This window comes from Physella acuta, unplaced genomic scaffold, assembly GCF_028476545.2.
Source record: "Physella acuta isolate Inbredline_101_S28 unplaced genomic scaffold, ASM2847654v3 ptg000686l, whole genome shotgun sequence".
Lineage (NCBI taxonomy): Eukaryota > Metazoa > Mollusca > Gastropoda > Physidae > Physella > Physella acuta.
The window spans coordinates 17902-39368 of NW_026732205.1; the positions used below are offsets into that span (position 1 = coordinate 17902).

The 21467-nt window shown below is 33.0% G+C and overlaps 2 protein-coding genes and 1 long non-coding RNA gene across 3 annotated transcripts; all 3 read right to left on the reverse strand.

Moving 5' to 3' along the window:
- Positions 1-272: 272 nt before the first annotated feature.
- Positions 273-2518, reverse strand: LOC131949289 (uncharacterized). The gene is made up of 2 exons (XM_059311109.1): positions 2451-2518; positions 273-1347 (listed from the first exon to the last, which is right to left on the reverse strand). Exon 2 carries the CDS (start codon positions 1328-1330, stop codon positions 455-457), a length of 876 nt encoding a protein of 291 aa, XP_059167092.1. The 5' UTR covers positions 1331-1347; positions 2451-2518; the 3' UTR covers positions 273-454.
- Positions 2519-12213: 9695 nt separating this feature from the next.
- LOC131949291 (uncharacterized) lies at positions 12214-14510 on the reverse strand. Its single transcript, XR_009388146.1, has 4 exons — positions 14439-14510; positions 13531-13605; positions 12763-12792; positions 12214-12246 (listed from the first exon to the last, which is right to left on the reverse strand). It is a non-coding gene; the product is annotated as an uncharacterized LOC131949291 (long non-coding RNA).
- A 1585-nt stretch (positions 14511-16095) lies between these two features.
- LOC131949288 (fucolectin-1-like) lies at positions 16096-19314 on the reverse strand. The gene is made up of 4 exons (XM_059311108.1): positions 19058-19314; positions 17776-17970; positions 17045-17176; positions 16096-16111 (listed from the first exon to the last, which is right to left on the reverse strand). Exons 1-4 carry the CDS (start codon positions 19312-19314, stop codon positions 16096-16098), a joined length of 600 nt encoding a protein of 199 aa, XP_059167091.1.
- Positions 19315-21467: the final 2153 nt, after the last annotated feature.

A 21467-nucleotide genomic window follows, 5' to 3' on the forward strand; every position in this document is an offset into this window, starting at 1 on the left:
TTTTTGTTGTTGTCCTGGAGAGATAACTTAAAGAAATACTGCGAGCCGAATAGGCTTCTAAAAGCTACTGTATCAATAAATAGAAATGTATAGACCACAGTTGCAACAACAATATGGACCATAATAACAACAATAGCAATGTCAAACTCTCATAGCGCAACACAATGTGAAGAGTATTAATAAAACAATAATTTTATTTCCTTTCAGATATTAGTTATGTATTGAAGAAAATGTAAGTAACCATATACAATTTATTAAAAACATTTTTTTTTACATTTGACTAAAAATGTGATTGTCTTTGGTAATAATCATAATTGTTAAGCGGTTTAAAAAGCAAGTTATGTTATATTCGAAATGTTGCCAAACATGTCTAGACACTTATTGTCAAAACATTGATATATCGAGCATTGTTTTTGTTTTAAATTGTGTAGCCAAAGGAGAACTGGTGATTATATTAGCTCAACCACTCGCCACTGTAATTTCCATCATCATTAGATCCACTGTGTGGATGTTGGCGCCACCAGCCACCACTGCTAGGAATGTAGACAGTCGCTCCACTGGAACCAGGACATGTACATGTTGTGTACCAGTACCTAGAGTACCTATCTTCTCTTTTTTTCTTGTATTTCCACTGTCCTACAGAGATCTGCTTAGGACAACCATGCGGATATGACACTATAACTGTCAACTTGTCTATATCAACAGTATCTCTGAATTTGTTTTTTACTTCTGAGTGTAGATCATCAAATCTTCGCCAGTCTTTCTCAAGATCATCGACTAGACTTAAATCACATGTCAAGTATTTTAACTCACATCTATCTCTTTCAGTGTGCGCCTTCCCCACCACCTCCCAGCCATCAAGACTGACCACTGGACTTGTATTGTCATCAAAACCTAAAACACACCTGGTCTGTTTCGCCTCACTGTCATCAAACACCATGTGTGTGGCTGTTATTACACGGATCTCACCCCAGACTTTGCTGGGTGTGGCAGAGACTTGACAATCTTCATCAATGTCCGTTGATTTGTATACATAACAAATCCTCCCCGTCAATAACCTAATCACGTGACTTCCTCTGTCATTATAACATGGATATGGAACTTGAGTGCCTGGGTAAAACTCTGGTCTCTCTTGACTGGTGAATTTAGTTTTTACCTGGACAGTTAGGGCTGCCAATGTTTTGATTGACTCAGACATGAGGTCGTCTTGGTAACGTGAAGGGAGACAATTTATGTTGAAATCTTTAAGAGGTATAAAACCTTTGTGACCTGGATTCTTAGTACAGTCTGCCACATGTTTGTGTAGATCAGCTTCTCCTCCATAGCACATCTCAGCTTCATGTTTTCCTACATGAATAAAGCGGGAGTATTATCTAAACTTTCTCGTACATTCTTATATAAACGTAAGTAACAGTAGGTAACAATAAGGGGGACGGCGTTTCCAAAGCAATTCTGTAAATAATTTTTTGATTGTTTATACTTTTTCGTATATGAAGACGGCCTATAGAGGAAGTATTGCAATCGTGACAAAAATCAAATTCCAGATTTCTATAAAACTCTGCGTTTTACACCTCTCTAATTCGGAAAAAAACTTAGTTTTGTAAGCTTGTCTGTATGTGTGTATGTGTGTATGTGTGTCTGCACGTATGTGTGCATGTGTGTGTGTGTTTGTGTGTGTGTGTGTGTGTGTGTGTGTGTGTAAACTCGATAACTTTAGCACCGTTACAGCTAGGTAGATGAAATGTATATATAAGTATTTTATTAAATTTGTAGAACTGTATTAACTTTTCAGCAATTTCCGATAACCAGAAGTGGATCTTTTTCTACTTTCAATTTTTCAAAAGCCTAAAACCTCAATACTATTTCAGATAGATAAATGAAATTTCACGTGTAATTTAAAGATCTAACGCTTTAACTTTTGTCAAATTCTGAGTAATTTCCGTTGACTTGAAATAGTAATTTACGCTATATCCGATTTCTAAAAAAACGCATGTGAATGTATAAAGTACTAATAATATCCCGCACTATTATGCACATTTTGTTTGGCGTTCATTTTGTGTGCAAATCTTTTTTCTACGAGATTCTATTCTATTTTTAAAAATTTAAGTAATTAAAAATTGATTAACAATAGTGTCTATAGTTGCTATCTCCCGTAGTGTTATATAAGAATATTCGAGTAAGTTTAGGGGAGATCACTCCTTGTTTATTAAGAAATCGGAAACTGCAGAGCCTGAATGAAACTCTTATATCCCTTCGTTAACCACAAACCCTTTAGCATAGATTCCAATTAACTAGATGTATGTACATACTGCAAGAAATTGAGACAAATACTGCTGAAAGTTGAGTCGGAACATCGAATAATTGGAATACAGCTTACGTTTACAATATGTTGCAATAAATACATTTATAATTTTATAAAAATTACATTGGCCTTTGTTTTTTTATCACACCTGGGTAAAATACTCTTTCTTGGTCCTCCTTTGTAGCTTTACTTGGGATTTCACAACCTGATAAGCCTACATCTAAAACATATGATTTATAGATTTTAGTGTTTTTTTTTTAATCTCTGCAGTACACATTTTAGATAAGAAAATTTACATTAAAAAGATACAAAAAAAATGTAAAAATTATTTTGAAAACATGTTTTAAATGAAAAAAAAAATGTAATGATTTTTTAAAGAAAGTTGACTACTATTTCCCTCTTATTTGCCATTGAAAACTGAAAAACAATCCACTCGAATCACTATATTTGAATTCACCCAAAGCAGTAAGTTAGGATGATAGTCGAAATAATTTAAAAGATATGTTTTATTGTGTCCCCCCCCCCCCTCTCGCGTTCCCCATAACATAATGTTTTTTTTTTTTACTTTTATATATTTAATTGTAGCCCGTGCTTGTTTGACTGTATGTCTCAAAAAAAAAGGAAATATTACTATATATTACTGAAATAATAACAACAAAGATCTATACACGAATTTAAAAAAAAACAACATCTGATGCAGCAGGCCATCAATAAGTGTAGGCCTAAATACATTGTAGATACACTTAAGCACTATACATAGTAGAGCATGTATTTTAGCACTGTAAGCGTGGTAATAACAGGCAGAATACTACCCTTCCTCCCCCCTCTCCTACTTAAAGAGTGTAAATTAGTAAAAATCAAAGCTAAAGAGTTTATATAAGGGGTCGTTAATATATGACGCCATGCTACTTTAGACATTATTTCACTCATATTCTCACAAAAAGCAAGACACCCGCCACTAAAATGACGTCGAACCTCACCCTACAACACCTCAAACCCTAAGTTACACCTTTATTATTTAATACACAGATTTATTTCTTTATTTATCATTTGAACGTGATCAACAAAGAGTATATTAATCAATTTGTATTTCAATTTACAACAACACAAAACCCGTTTTATTAGGGTTTTTTTCTAACACTGTTATGCAAAAGTGTGTGATTTCACTTCCATAAAAACCTTCTCTCTCCTAACAATATGTCGATGCCCATTTAAAAATGCTACGTTAATTATTTATGACACTCTCTACATCAAAATCTATATTCCATAAATTTGAATGGTGGCTCAAACTCGTTTACATCGGTTGTATTAGCGACAGGTGGTCATATGCAGTTTATAACATCACACCGAAGTTTGTTTTGATTATCACTGCTAAGTTACAAATGTGTTTTGCAAGAACTACAAACAATCGTTTTCATCAATACATTTCAAAGTATAAAAGCTATATTAAAAAATAATTAAATATTAGTTAAATCAAATTTACTACATGTTGGCCTATATATAATCGTAAACAATGAATTGTGAAGTTGACTGAACCATTTTTCAAATGTCTACCAGTAAAAGCTAATACTGTGGATAAATGTACTTTTTATACTGGTGTTTATTATATTTAGCTGGCCTATAAACTATAAATAAGCTATTACCTTCAGGTGAAAACAGATGTATGTTGCTTAAAATATGGCGACCTAATTGGAAATTTTCATACTAAAAATACCGCTTACAAATAAGAATGGATATTCCCGTTTATTTCTTATATTTATTTATTTCCCGGCTTTATATAATTATGTAATTAATAAAAAGTAAAAAAAACAGTTATAATAAACAAAGATTTTATTTATAACTTAAAAAAAATAACATACAATGATTTCTGTAAATTATAATCTAAAATGCACCACTATTCATTTTGGGGTAAATCTTATAATTTTTACCAATTCAAAAGAAACAAATCATTATTTAACTGAAGAGCACAGAAATTAAGACAAAACATTGACAAAATGGTACTAATTACCTGCATATGCGTTCAAATTGTACCACTCCTGAGGTTTATTAGTACTAAAGGGTAAAGCGAAAATAAGTTTAGCACTGATGTGTCGATTTATACACATGCATAAACAACACAGGCGTTTTGATGGCTCAGTTTTATCTTTACTTAATAAGAATTGCTTTTTTTGTAGAAACATTTTTTCACCATTTTACCATGGCGACTTTGCTGTGCAGATAAATTTTAAAAGTTATTTAAATGTAATCACAACCTGAAGATAAAAAAGAGATTAAAATGTTTCGTGGAACCAATTAAAACAAACGTAATAATTTGCAAATAAAACATCAGCCAAAATCGGTAAATTGATCACCAATTCATTTTAGTGGTAGTTATTTTCAGTTTAAGAAATGATTGTCTAAACTAATAAAATCATAACACTTTTAACTGGCACATATAAAATAAAGAGCAAAAAATTTACAGACATACATACTTATTTGTATTTCATTTATAGACAACATGTTTACAACATTGGAAACTAAATAATATCTTGGCAGGTGAAAATAATAACCGTCAAACATTTGTAAACAAACAATTCTTTTGATTAATAAGATGTAGAACAAAATGCACATTTAAGTCTTACCACAAACCATTTAATGAAACTATTGGAGTGTCCATACAACCAGACGTATTCCAGAGGTACACACACTCCACTCATTAGATAGTTTAGTCATTTTTGTTTTCAATGTGTGTGATAAATGTAAACAATACAATTATTTTTGGCTATACAAAAATTGTTTAATCATCGTAAATATTAAAAATCAATTACTTGCAATCTTTGGTAAAGTTCAACAAAAATCAAACACATTTGTCTAATCATATTTATTTTAAGATCATCGAAGATGATTTTAAAAATATTTTAAGTCGTTTCGATTAATGTTGAGACAGTTATTTATGTATCCCAGAGCATTTTGAAAAGAATATCTCAGTTCTTGTTCTTCTGGTGTGTCTAGCATATCTCCTTGTTTAATCAGAAAGGAAAGGAAATGAAACAGATACATTTTATCAAGCTTCCAGTTTTTATTAAAGAATGTATAAACATGCAATAGCTGTTTCATTTATTTTTTCACAATAATTTGTTTCACCCTACAGATGCAATTGCTTGACTGAAATATTACAAAGTATTTTTTTTGTAATACTAACCGACATAGATGTATCCAATAAAATATTTATATTTTAAGAAATTAATCGACACACACTACCTTATTTTTAAAGACTAAGACACCTATATAAAATTTAATGTGCACATCAATACAAATGATATATATATATATATATATACATATATATATATATATATATATATATATATATATATATATATATATATATATGTACATATATATATATATATATATATATATATATATATATATATACATATATATATATATATATATATATATATATATATATATATATATATATATATATATATATATATATACATATATATATATATATGTATATATATATATATATATATATATATTTATATATATATATACATATATATATTAAAAAATTCTCTTCATTGGGAACCATGCGAGACACAACGTAAATGCACGCCTTTACTCCCCGCTCTCTAAGCGTATAGCTGGTGAGCTGTGGTTCACTCCAAATATTTACAAAGAGAACGGAGTCGAATTAATCTACTAGGGATAGATAAGTTGAAACTAAGAGGAGGTAACAAGTTATGCTTGATATTTTCATGGTCGTTTGTATACTGTAGTCACAGAGAATAATTTCGCAGAGGAAGAAAGGTAGTCAAATTCACAAATTATGAATTACTAAAATGTGGAAAATAAAACAACTAAATAGTGGTGTATGATACGCCGCGTGTCGGTTCGTAGCTTAATAATCTATAATGTACTTCTAAAATATTTCAAGTGTAAAAGTGTGCAACACATTAAAGCTGATGTATTAACACAAACTTTTGTGGATTTTCCTTACATAAATGGGGTAAAATACTTCATGAGGGGTAGCCATTTCATTGATGAGATCAGCTGAATCGTGTATTGCTTTTTCAATCAGTGGAGTGTTTTACAGCTCCCTGAGTTGGAAAAACATAGTTCGTATGTGTGTCTGTGTGTGTGTGTCTGTATGTGTGTAAACACGATAACTTGAGTACCGTTACAGCTAGGTTAATGAAATTTCATATATAAGTATTTTATCAAAATCGTAGATCCTGATCAACGTTTGAGCGACTTCCGATAACCGGAAGTGGTACTTTTTTTACTTTGAATTTTTCAAAAGCCTGTAACTTGAGTACTATTTCATATAGATAAATGAAATTTCACATGTAAGTAACAGATCTAATTCTCTACCTTCTTTAAAATTTTGAGTAATTTCCGTTTACCGAAAGTACTAATTTACGCTATTTCCGGTTTCTCAAAAAAAAAAAACGCATGTAAATTAAGTACTAATAATATCCCGCACTTTTATACACATTTTATTAGGCGTTCGCTTGGTGCGCAATTCTTTTTTCTATGAGATTATATTCTATTTTTAAAAGTTTAAGTTATTAAAAATCATGTCTATATTCCAAGTTATATAAGAATATTCGAGAAAGTTTAGGGGAGATCACTCCCGGTTTATTTTTTAAGGTACGCATTATACAGTATCCCCTACAACTTATACATGTATACATATACATATACATATACATATATATATATATATATATATATATATATATATATATATATATATATATATATACTTCTCTAATATTGTATAATATAGAACCGTATACCAGACACTGAGAAAAGTTTAGTTACAACAGTGACATCTCTCGGGTCCACACTCAACAGTTGACACAGACGTGTAGAAGGGAACCAGTTGAAAGCAGTACAGCCGTCTGTGTAACGTTTCCTTAAGCACTGGGTTCCACACGACGAAGGCTTTGTTGCTGTATACTCAAGCATGGAAGTCTTGTTTAGTTTCTTGTCTTTGTAGACCTTGAAATCAGCCGTTTCCAGTGGTATGATATAGGTCATCACTTGAAATTCGCAAATAGTAAGAAATTCTACCAAGTACCTGACAAAAGTTTACAAAAAAAAATCAAATTATATATATATATATATATATATATATATATATATATATATATATATATATATATATATATATATATATATATATATATATATATATATATATACATATATATATATATATATGCAATTTGATATATATATATATATATATATATATATATATATATATATATATATATATATATATATATATATATATATATAAACATACCTACAGTTGTTCTTTACCGTTTTTGGTGGTGCCAAACACCACCATCTTTGTGTACACATTCACCGAAAAGTTTTAAGAATTTTTTTTGTGTTAAAAAATAGGTGTGTACTTCACTGGTGCACAGAATGAACGTGCATCAAAATCACTGTGCTTAAACAGTTATCTGAACCTACAATGTGAGAGTAGAGCCTTACGCTCTATCCTACAACTAGACTCACCTGAGTAACCGCACATATCGGCCAACAAGAGGTTTGTTACAAATCCATGTATAGGTATCATTTGTCGCAGCTTCGGTCTGCTCGTAGCAAATGTCTCCAGATACTGAAGGAAATGACGGTAGCAGTCTAGGGTCGTCTTTAAATACGTCAATCTGGAAATGGTTTAACCTCATTTTGAACTCTAACCTTTCATTTCTGGAAATAGTAAGCATAATAATTTTATATATATATATATATAAATAAATAAATAAATATATATATATATATATATATATATATATGTATACATATATATATATATATATATATATATATATATATATATATATATATATATAACATCTCCCACCTCTGTTTGTTCACGGAATAGTAGCCGTCTTGTAGACCTGTGTTACAAAAATCGATTTCAGGAAAAATAACCGGGAGTGATCTCCCCTAAACATTCTCGAATATTTTTATATAATACTACGGGAGATGGCAGCTCGGGATATAGACAATATTTTTAATTACTTAAACTTTTAAAAATAATATAGAATCTCGTATATAAAAAAAAGTGCACACCAAGTGAGCGCAAAACAAAATGTGTATAATAGTGCGGAATATTATAAGTACCTTATAAATTTGCATGCGTTTATTTTTGAGAAAACGGAAATAGCGAAAATTACTCTAAATTTGACTGAAGGCAGAGAAGAGAATAAGATCTGTTAGTTACATGTGAAATTTCACTTATCTATCTTTAATAGTACTCAAGTTATAGGTTTTTGAAGAATTGAAAGTAGAAAAAGTTCCACTTGCGGTAAACGGAAATCGCTCACAAATTGATACGGATCTACGATTTTGATATAATACATTTATATTTCAGCAAACTAGCTGTAACGATACTCAAGTTATCGTGTTTACACACACACACAAACACACACACTCACACAGATATACAAATAAGATTGCAAAACTATGTTTTTCTCGATTTTTTTTTGCACGATTACAAGACTTTCTCTATACTTCGTATCTATAAGAAAGTATATTTAAATGTGTATTAAAATCAAGCATGCATGCCTATGATGATAGAATGGATGTAATGATGTTTTATTATGAGAGTTTGGAGATTCGAAGTCATATAGTAAAAATTTAACCCACCTGTTAATAAAAAAAATTGAGCTGATGACGTAGGTGTCCATTAGGTCCACCATCCACCAACTGTTGCTTTCGTTCTTGGTATGCATACACTGGCCATCATTCGCCCATCCACTTTTTCTGTTATCGTTTCCGTTATTTGCACCCCAGTTGTTATACACTGACGATTGGAATGCTGGCTTGTATAGAGCAACGTTGTATAATGGATCATCTTCTAAAGTTGTATGACAGTAGAATATCATTAGCATCACAATTTTTTGTAAGACTTTGTCTCCCATTTTATTTTTTTTCAATGTGCTGATACCTTGGAAAATCGATAAGTAGTTCTCAGCATTAGATAGAACTGTCTATATTAGCAACAGTCAAGGTCCATATAAGGAAGATTCTAGTTTGAACGTAGTCCACGAAAATTTTTAGAACAGACTGCAAACACAAACACAAATAAATACAAACTTTTCTCCACTGAATTAAGATATCCTATAATATTTTGTATACTGTAGAATCATATTTTACTCATTTATCAGTCGAAAATGGATTTTAACATGTAAATTAATATTATCTATTCAGGATTAGCAGAACTATAGATGTCGTATCCAAGTTGTACATAAATAGTATCTATTCAGATTAAGAAGAATTATAAATGCAATTCAAACATATATCCACTGAAAGAAAAAAATCCAACAGTATTTTATGTACTGTAGAATCGAATTTTCTTCAATGTTATCGGTCGAAAATGGATTTTAACATGTGAATTCATACAAACTATTCAGATATAGAAGAACTATTGAGTCCATATCGTAGATGTAACTAAATATTTTCCATCCAGAGGTAGCAGAACGATAAATGCCATATCCACACAACAATTGTAAATCTGGGCTCAACACTTTATACCGTCTTCTAAACGAACTGCCCCTTCACGTCCAAGTGGTGTCACACACTGTGGGTAGAATCGAAACTCTTCCGGGTGACACGCGCTTTTTTGCTGGTAACAGGGGTGAAAGACATACGCGATTCTCTTTGCTGTTGTCAGAGGCGTAGCGACCCTTCCCGACACCCGGGAACAAACTTTCGATTTGCACCCCCCCCCCCCCCCACTTCAATCTTCTGATTTGCACCCCTCGCCCCCAATTAAACTTTCGATTTGCACCACCCTCAAACTTTTAATTTGCACCCCCCCCCCCTTTTCAAACTTTCTGTTTGCACCCCCCGCCCTCAAACTTTCGATTACATTTTCCAACCCATTTTGGCGCCGCCTACCGTCGACGCCCGGGGACATATGTCCCCCCCCCCCCCATCGCTACGCCTCTGGCTGTTGCTGTCTGTCTGGTTACTAAGCATCACTGGAGACATTAATGACCATATAGTGGGATAGTAGATTTGGTCATGTTAAAGTAAATTTGCGTTTAACGTGTTACTTGAAGATTAAAAAATAGTCAGCAATCTCCAGCTGCAGAGTACACAATTTGTTACATATACCACATGGGTCCAACACTGTCTTTTGTTTTAGCGTATCCATCCAATTTTAGATGCACTCAGCACTCAGTAAACACTACTACGAGAACCATTGAAACCCATTAAATAATCGATTGGAAACATTCGCTCGATGGTTTAACATGTCTACAGCGGAATTTCCAAAATACAATAAATCTCTTAATTTTTTTTCAAAATCAATTTTCTGCCAGATCGGGCAGCAGATATTGTCTTTGTGTACATTCCTGCAACAAGTGAACTCTACTTCACTTGCCCCGTAGACCGTCAGGTTTCTAAAGGGAACTTTACTTTTACTTTACATTCGTCCTGCATTAATTCAACTTGTTTGATGGTTGAGTCACTTTTAAGGGGAAATACATTTTACATGACATTTAAAGGAGATTTAGAAAAGGGTGGGTTTAGCAGTATGTTGTTGGGATATGTGAGACGGGTAGTGGATACGGTAAAACTTAGACTGGTGTTGCCCAGTGCTTTAGCAGGTTAAAGGACACTTTAAAAAATATAGTATAGTATTAGTTATCACATCGTTGTTCAATGGATACCCAGGTTGTCTAGTATAAGTTAACACATATAATATCTCTTTATTCATAAAAGCATTACAACGATTAGGTAGAGGCGTAGCGACCCTTCCCAGCGCCCGGGGACAAACTATCAATTTGGCGCCCCTTTCGGTAGCACATTTTTAATTTGCACACCCCCGCTCAAACTTTTGATTTGCACCCCCCCCCCCCAATAAACTTTCGATTTGCACCACCCCCCTCTCAAACTATTTATAATGCAAAATCGTAGCTAAAATGACATTTTAATTTGTTTTTACAACCAACTTTGGCGCCCCCTAAGATCGGCGCCCGGGGACATATCTCCCCCTGCCCCTCCCCCCCCCCCCCCATCGCTACGCCTCTGCGATTAGGTAGATGGCAAGGTTTTTAATACTGTTTACAACAGTAATGGTTTTGGCTTAAAGATGCAGGCTCCATCACATGACAGGCTAGCGAGACGAGTCTCACTAAGTGGCAGTCTTTTGTTTGGCTAGCGAGACGAGTCTCACTAAGTGGCAGTCTTTTGTTTGGCTAGTGAGACAAGTCTCACTAAGTGGCAGTCTTTTGTTTGGCTAGTGAGACGAGTCTCACTAAGTGGCAGTCTTTTGTTTGGCAAGTGAGACGAGTCTCACTAAGTGGCAGTCTTTTGTTTGGCTAGTGAGACGAGTCTCACTAAGTGGCAGTCTTTTGTTTGGCTAGTGAGACGAGTCAGTCCAACAAAGAGGAACTAATGAATATAAAATATCTTAAGTGGCCGTCTTTTGTTTTGAGCAATTAGGGACAAGAAACACATCTTATCACGAAAGTGAAAAAGGAAAATTTAATTTGCGCTTTGTCAAATTTTGGAAAATAGATTGAACAGCACTTTAAATATTTACAATATGAAACCACCATAGAGTGATGTTTTTAATATAAAAGTATTTAATTGGGAAATAAAGGCTTACTTCCTTGAACTTTGATGACATTTTAAATGCTTACATTATAGATGTTTAGTTTCATTTGTTTTTAATTAACTGGCTGCTTTGATCATTTTCTTATTTGTACAATTATTGTTAAACAAAAGTCGTCTGAACCTAGGTCCTATTTCTAGAAACTCGGAACAACTTGTGCACTTAGCTACACAACTTGTGCGGAAATGTTAAATCATATCACACCACACACTGTGCGCGCATGTTACCTTTGCAACATATTAGCAAAGAAAAGAAAATCGTATTCCATTTGCACACCAATTTTATTTCTGTTTTCAGCTTCTATCTGTAAAACAAGATTTAAAAACATTTAGAACATATCATTAGATTAAGAATCTTTTATTGGTCTTTTATTGGTCTATTTTTTTATAAATTTCATATGTAAACCATCTAATTTTAAATAAAATCTTTAGCTTCTAACGTGTAATTACAAACATTTGATTTCTTCTGTTGTTTTTTTTTTAAATTTAGTTTGATGTTTTTTCTATGAAAAAACTTTATCTGCCTATGTCAATGTAAAAATAAAATATTAACTGAAAGACAGTCAAATTTAAAAAAAAGAAATAAATATTTTAGCATCAAATATGTTTTAAGAGAAAATAACTCAAAATTGCGTACATGTAAACAATATTCAATCATACAAAATAAACGTGTTTCTAAATAGAGAAGATAATAGACCAGATACTTGAAAAAAATAAAGCATACTTTGTCGAGCGAAATAAGAAATCGTAACCAATAATTGCTTTAAGATTGTGCAATTCGTGATTTAATTAGTACAAATATTGAAACTGTTTAAACTTACTCTTTTCGGCAAACCAATTCATGTATATTGCTAAACAAGGAAAAAACCAAATAAAACCATATTAGATAACAATTTAATGAAAAAACACCAATGTCTTAATCGAGACTGTCGCGTTGTTTTATGTTTTGGTCACCCATTGGTTATAGAATCGTTTGTTACAGTACCTTAGTTACTAATATGAATCGTTCTATGTGCTCATGTTTTATATCTTAAGGGGGCAAATACACTCAGACAAGGGAAAGTTGAAGAAAAAATTAGGCTAAATATAAATAACTATTATATTTACACACATAAGTTTTTTTTACCAAAGTTGTTATAATTAACCAGTTATAAAATAGCGCACAAAAGAAAGTCAATAATATTGTTTTGTTTAATTATTCTAAAAAAAATGTCTTTTAAAATGAGATTTTTTGGCACTTTATAAATAGTTTCCAATTTCATCTCTCGTGTAATTATTAAATTAAGTTACATCTTAACTATATAGGGCTGCGACTTCTAACCCCAAAGTCCGAATCCGGATACCTTCATAAAGTCCGTAGAATATCTTTTAGGCAATATACTTCTTATAGGTACATGAACCAGGTTAAGGAAAATTACGACGGCTTTGCATAGTGCTGACCAAACTATACTTTCATATACCAATGTGAACCCGAATCATGTGAACTCTACTACAGCTAAGCTATGGACCGTAATATATAAAAGGGTAGGCTATTTTTTAATGGGAAAATTATTGATTCCGTTTCAAGAATTGAAATTAATTGCTGTTACCTACGCTTACACAAACAGTAGTAGTCCTCACAGCAATCATCATCAACATCACAGTAACCACTTTTTTTACAACAACTGTTTCAAGGAAAAGCAAAGGCTTTGTATAATTACATCAGTTACAAGGTAAGATCGTATATTATATAATCCACCTAGGATGATTATAAATGCAATAAAAAGAGTAATGACCTGATAGGTTAAAAACGTTATGTTAATTAACTTCCGATGTAATGATGAATGGATAACAACATTTATCCAGCCATTTACTAAATAAAATCAAAGGGTATGATGTGGAAACATAAATTTAAGGTTCAAAAACACAAACAACTTAGAGAATACAAAATTAGACTTTTATTTAAAATAAATGCTCATTGAAATATTTATTAAATTATTTGAAAACATAACTTAATAATAAACACGAATTTGAAAGCTCTTGTACGTTGTATTAGTAATACAACTTCATATAAAGATGGTCTTAGAAAGATAGATATATTTAGAGAGAGAGAGAGAAACTTACTGTTTAGTTAAGAAATCGAGAAATGATCTTTCATGAATAACTAATTTTAGAGAGATCAGTTTCACATGAAAATAGTTTGTACTTTCCCACTTGGATCGTGTTTATCGGGTTTTTTTTTCTAAGGTTTTCTAACTTTCAAATACACCCAAAGTCCGATAAAAGAACCTCCCAGTAAAGATTTTTATATTTTATTATTCAGTAAAATGCACATACTATTTAAAACATTTGATAGATTATTCGAATATATTCTTATTTACAAAACCAAAATAATTTTCTATTTATAATTTTAGAAATATTACAGCTACATTTATGAAATACGTATTTTAATTACACTGCTAGTTTGAAAACGTGTTTACTTCTTTGCGAACTTTCATGTAGAACACATATCTCTTACCTGTCTGATAAGATAACGAGATTTGCAAGGCAAATCAAAAGAAGAAAAACTGCTATCTTCATTTTCATCAGCTGTAGACAAGTTAAAACAAATAAAGATTATGCAGCTTGTAAAAATATAAATAAAATTATTTATAGTCAAAATATAATGTTTACTTGCCGTATAGAAAAGAGGTCTATATAAGATTGCTTGCAAGGTGCAACAAGATGTATTGCTGGTTGTTGTTGTGGTTGGTTTTTATTTGTTTGATTTTAATACGTACAGTCAAATCCTCGGTCGTAAATTAAGCTCAGGATAATCAGAAAATTGAATTGTTCTGATTAATGTTTGAGATGTTAGTTGCAGCAAGATATCACAAGTGATAATGACTTGCCGGTAGTTTAGATTATATTAACTTATATATGTTTAGTATTGGACTAGAGCTAATTCAGGTGATGTAAACTTACCAGTGTAGAAACATTTCCTTGAGTGTTCTAATCAACTGCCCAAAGTATCATAGCGATCGGTTGAACAGTGTCAAACCGCAATAGACTTTTATTTTTATACCGAATATACAGAAGAATCAAATCGCGCCCTGCCGGGACACCACCACAGCTAATTTGATTTTTTTCCCACAGATACCTCCCCAGATTATACAAAGATGAATAATTAAACTGATACAGTAATGAAGTAAAGAATGCACTCTAAAAGAATATTAAATAAACACTTCGTACCTCTATGACAGAACACTGGGTTTCGTTTCTATTTGTATGTTGATACATGTTTTAAAATAGTGTTTATGAAATCTCACAATGAAGTATCAAGTGGTAATAAATATCAAGATGTATTTCACAGTCCTACATCACGTGGCTATTTCACACGAAAGGGCATCCTATGAAATGGTTGTGGAGCATGTTGTGGAAAATGAGCCGAGAATAAATAGTGTAAAGTGAAAAGATGAGACGTGTCATAACCACTTCGATCTGGTTCACATTGACCTTTATTTCGCAATTTTCTATAACAAATATCGACATAGCCATGCATATCCTAAAGACCTTCGCTGGAGGTTTTACTTTTTTTTTAAATTTCCATGTAAATTACATTGCTACTTGTATAGTAAAATCATTCTGACATAACATTAGATTTACTTTAAAAAATTCATGTCTGTGCGAGGATAGGATAGAATCAGGTGAGAAACAGTCAAGAAAGTCCACATTTGAAAGAGAGCGTGTCATTAATTTTTATCAGTGTTGAAGCAATTATATTTGAACTCAACTTTTCTTTAGTCAAAATGAAAGATGTTGAAGTTACCGAAGATAAATCGTCCAAATTTATTCCTTGTAATTGAAATTTCTTGACAGGAGACGGAATATATGAGAATAAATTTTCTAGCGTAAAAACGGCACACGTTTATGAAATTATTAATTAAATATACAAATAAAAGTGCTCTGTATAATTAAACATCAACAAAGTATGTTTATATAACAATTTGAACAGTAAAAGATATCGAAGTATCAGTTAGCACGATATGTAAAAATAACTTACGAAACAGCGACATTTTAGAAAATTATATTGAACATTGCTGAAAACACAATGTAACAAATATAAAACTTAAAAATATGAATAAGAAATAGTACACAGCGCGACGCAATATTAAATAGGCACTATCTAATAAAAACTAAAACACTGCACAACTAAAACATAATCAAACACAACAATGGACGCAACACCTTATGTAAAGATACATAACTTAAAACATTGCTAAAAACAGTAAAGCAAATGTAACAACGGAAATTAGGATTCAACATACTTTGGTATAAATTAATTACAACAACCACAATTCAAATGCAACAATGTAAATCGTATCATAGCTCAACAAAATGCAAAGCAAAAAAATGTAACACAATAGAACAGTGTTACACAAAATCTTCTTAATATAATAAAATACAACAATTTATTCCTGAATGAAAAGTTGGAAAATAAGAAAAAAGAAATGGCTGTGATTTTTGGGATATGGTTCAAAGTGTTTTTAAGCGTAGTGTGTGGTTGCTGTTTTGAGAGTAGGGTGTTATGATGTGGCATTTGGTCTAAGGCTTGTGTTACTTGACGTATGTGCGTTTTGGAGCGTGCGTAGTGGAAATAGAGTGTATGTATTAGATAATACGGCTTTTTATTATGGATTGAGGAATGTGTTCTGTTTTTTTTTTATTTAATGAATGTGTGTAGTGGAATTTGTCTTTTAAAATGGGGTGTATGTTGTAGGTTATCGTGTTATTGTTCAGTGGTCTGGTGGGTGGTATTGTCCTTAGGTGTGTGATGTGATCCTTACCCTACCCCACTCAGATATATATATACAAATAAGGGTTGCGTTATGATTTTTATAATATGTAAACAATCTTTCTGCGAATGTATATATAAAAATAACATTTACATATTGGAGCATGCTTCTCTAATATTTAACTACATAGAAATTGACATTCTGTGCTGTAGTAAGTTTTGCCACAACATTTACAACTCTTGTATCAATATTGAACATTTGACAGAGACGTGTAGAAGGGAACCAGTTGAAAGCCGTACATCCGTTTGTGTAACGTTTCTTTAGACATTCGGAAACACACATCACAGACCTTGACACTGCGACTTTAGACATTGCCGTCGTGTTCAGCATCTGTTTTTTATAAACTTTAAATTCACTTGTTTCTGTTGGTAAAGGGGACATCACTTGCAGCTCACAAAAATTGAGAATTTCTGCAGGTAGCCTGATATTTAAAAAACAAAACAAATAATACTTATTAATTATGTTGCAATGCAAAATTTATAACAATATTAATATGACGTATGTAATCGTTCATTTTACTCATAAAACACTTTAATTAATTTAAGTCTTTAAATTAGTATACGTTAGCAGAAGCGTCGTGAGGCGGGGACGTGGGCTGCGGACCGCACAGGTTGATACCATTTGGGGGAGGGGGGGTTATACCAAGACACAAAAAAGGCAATATATATATAGAATAAATATGTTTTTTGCCAGTTCAATGAACGGTTAATTAGAGTTTGAAAAATTTTTAAATACACAGTGTCGATGTGGGGGGGGGGGGGGGGGTTGGAAACCATGTTCTAAACATGCAAACTATAAAGAAATCAATGCAACACCCAGCAGTATTAACAACAGTGTATAGATAACGTCATTAATATTAAATATGAACACTTTAAAGCTTTTACAGCGGGGGACACCAACTGCGAAATTTACAGAGAAAAAAAGGGGGGTACACCTTGAGGTGCCGAACCGGTTGACCCTCTCGACCTAGCGACGCCACTGTACGTCAGCAGCATTTTCACTAAACCTTTAAAAACTCACATGATTATTCTAACGTAACGACCAATGAGAGGTCTTCTACAGTTCCACGTGAAGGTGCCATTCGTTGCAGGTTCTGTCTGGTTGTAGCAAATGTCTCCAGAAACTGTAGGAAATGTGGACACCAGTCTGGGATCATCATTAAACACATCAATCTTGAAATTACGTAGCCTCGTGGATGCCCCCAGATAATCGTTTCTAGTAAAGAAGACAATTATTTCTTTATTGAATTAACTTAAGGCCAGACATCACACGTTTCGACAGTTCAAAATTATTTCTACTTGTATGGGTTTAACACTAATTCTAATAGTAACACCATTTAGCTATCTAGCCTGAACGTTTCCAACCTCTACAGCCAACGTTAATCCGTTTATTGGGATGTGAAACATGGTACCCCCCCCCCCCCCCCCCATCACATTTTCACACTACTACGCTGACATACAACGGCATGCGCGTAAATATAATGAATGGGAAGAAATTCATTGATACGTTTGACCAGTCATAAAATAGTACAGTAAATCAAAATAATCGATGATTGGTTGCAACTAACCACGTGTGCTAAGCAGCCATCTTGTTTTTAGATAAACAAAACAATCTCCTGTCGTCGTTTGTTTACATTATTTGCGAATACTCTTCTATTTGTTGTTTTAAAGTTTTACATCATTAAGATAATTAATTGAAACTTTCCCAAGAAATGTACTGTTGATTGTCACTGGAACACTATTAAACACTGTTTCGTACGCTTTATACTAAGCTGAAACATGCGTCATACACATGTCTATCAGTTTGAAGAATGTACTAAGTCCATCCCCTTTATCCCCCTCGTCCACTTCTTGCCATTCAACCAACGGCCAGTTTATAATCTTGTTACGGCATGCTGTGATGGGCTTGAATGCGTTCATCAGACTTCACATCGGACTGTATACGACACATGTGTTAATGTGTATGCCCATCTTTTAGTATAGAGTTTGCTAGCATTAAAACTTTTAAAAGTTGTTGAACTTTCAGCGCTGCTTTAAAAAAAAGTGTTTTTGTAAACATTGTTCTGAATTTATCTGGGTACAATAAATATCTTGGAGCGATTGTCCCTTTTAATAAGGTCAACGAAGTTTAAAATATTTGGGTGGCAACATCCCATATTCGACTGGAAACTTCTGTGCCAGCCTTCAACCTAGTCGTTTGATTTTGGCATATTGTCGTCTCCATGCATGTTCCACATTTCAATAATGTACTTTTACGTTATAACTACAGTTTCATAAAGTCATAAAACATAGTGTGAACCCACCTGTTGTCTAGAACAACGGACTTAATGACGTAACTGTCTAGCAGGTCCACCATCCACCAACTGTTGTTAAATGGCCAGGTCTGTACACATTGTCCACCTTTCTCTGCGACTCTCGTGCCACCGTCATTTCCTTTATCCGAAGTCCAATCTTTGTACAGCGTTGACTGAAAAGCTGGCTTATAAAGAGCTACGTTGTAAAATGTATCAGCTCCCGAAGCAGACAGGAGGTATTGCATCAACAGCCACGATAGTATCATCGTAATTTTATCAGACACTTATTTTTAATGTTTTAGGGACTAAAACAATGGACATTCAAGCTAAAAAGATTTGTGTTGCCTCAAGTTAAGATTTTGCAAGACACATTTAGAAATGATAACAAAAGCAAAGAACAAATTAAAGCTGGAATGATCTCCCCTAAATTTCTGAAGTATTACAATTTTTAAATAGAACTAGACTACCCGTTATTCTTGAATAACCGTGTGTTTCGGGGAACATCCATAAATGACGACACGTTTGTTTGACGATTTTTCTTTCCCCTTCCCTTCCCACTCTCACACATCTTCAAAAAAAGCAAGACCCCGCATTTAAAAAGAAGGCATGTTTTTGTCTTTTAAAAAATACAGATTTCGGCTGAGCTTGGGTCTAACAACACAATCCCTTCATATGTTGAGGTCACAGAGAGGTAACCTCTACTTCACCTGCCCAGTGTCCCGTCAAGACACGTCAGGGAACTTTATCATTCACATCTAAACAGATGTCACACCTCCGCTTGCATACTTTAGTCTTTTAAAAACACCGATTTCTTTCTGCAATATTTTCTGAGCTCAAACCTCATTGGATTAATAAATGAATAAACTATAAAAACTAACGTCAAACTAATAATAATACATTAGAACCAAACGCGTGTGGTTTAATTTCCCACTGTGCATTAAAATTTTAGAAAAAAAAAAATAACATTGTCTCGAACCACCCGCATGGTAACTTATTAAACTATCATCTTAGCAAGCTGGGCACATCCGATTTAGATGCCTATTTAGTGACGTAAAGCTAGCGTAAGAAACTTAAGTTACGCGAATAGGTTTAATATTTTAAATTAAATTATATCTCAAATTAGCCAATTCAATAGCCAAACAAAGATATATATAAGATAATTAATCTACATGTATTCCTACTCCTACAACTCGTCTACAGTACATTTACACTTGGGGTCATCCATAAATGACGTCACGCTTTTTTCGAAGATTTTTACCTCGCCCCTCCGTCACACATCGTCACAAAAAGCCAGACCCCCCTTCCCTTAAAATGACGTTACACCTCAGCATACAACCCCCCTCAAAATTGCAGTTGAACTTTTTTTAAAACATCGACATTTTTCCAAAATCTTGTTTGAACTCAAAATAGAGTATTTTAATCAATTCCTATTACAGTTTATTAAAACAGTTTTCTAAAACGTGAAATAACGTCTAGAATTCGTTTTCTAACATTACTTTTTATAATGCAAAAGTGTGACGTAGCACCATCTGACCCCCCCCCCCTCCCCCTCATCACACACCGTCACAAAATTACGGACCCCTTAAGATGAAGATAAAGAAACCTTATTTCATTTTCGGTACCAGGCTCAAAATCAGGATAAAAGATATCCATATTCGATTAAAATCACTTTATCATTAGAAATATTTTATTCCTTAATGTGGTAGCACCACCTTTTCGCTTTTTATTCCAAACGTTTCGGACTTCTTAAGCCAGCGATTACCCTTAGTAATGCGATGTGAAACTTGTCATTCCCCACAAAATATTCATACTATCACACAGACAGCGGCTAAATTTGAACGATTATTACGTCTTAATAGCCCGCTAGAACAATGCACCTAGCTACAGTCAAGATCAAAATAAGGCACATTTTAGTTTGGAAGTAATCCGCGAACATTTTTAGAACTAAGACTACAAACACAATCATAAATACAAAAAAATAACAAAAATGTCATAAATCCAATCAATATTATGTAGAATCAAATTCTAATCAATGTTATCGATCAAAATGGATTTCACTATCTACATCACTTTTCAGGGTTAGCAGAACTATAGATGTCGTATCCCGCATATAATTCTAAATCTGAGTTCAACACTTTAAATAGTCTTCACGTCCAGATTGTGTCACGCACTGTGGGTAGATACAAAACTGTCTGTTTGCCTGGTTACGAAGCATTGCTGAAGCACTTTATAACCAACGAGCCGACCCGCGGCGTAGCATACAGCGCAATATTATCTGACCCTCCCTCCAACCTCCTCCCCCCTTGAAGACAGTTTACAGACGACAATAAAAAGATTAAGCAGAATTTGTTAAATCCCCTTAGTTTCCAATCGTTTGAAAAGTAAATTGTCTGCCCCTAATAGTTGTCACGAATTCGAA

What these genes read in the sequence shown, in the direction of transcription:
- LOC131949289 (XM_059311109.1), bottom strand. Translation starts at nt 1,330, where the DNA reads ATGTGCTATGGAGGAGAAGCTGATCTACACAAACATGTGGCAGACTGT.
- LOC131949288 (XM_059311108.1), bottom strand. Translation starts at nt 19,314, where the DNA reads ATGATACTATCGTGGCTGTTGATGCAATACCTCCTGTCTGCTTCGGGA. An exon ending in TCCGTTGTTCTAGACAACAG is followed by an intron (nt 17,971 to 19,057) that starts GTGGGTTCACAC and finishes CTTCTTTACTAG; the next exon opens with AAACGATTATCTGGGGGCAT. An exon ending in CGTTACGTTAGAATAATCAT is followed by an intron (nt 17,177 to 17,775) that starts GTGAGTTTTTAA and finishes TTTAAATATCAG; the next exon opens with GCTACCTGCAGAAATTCTCA.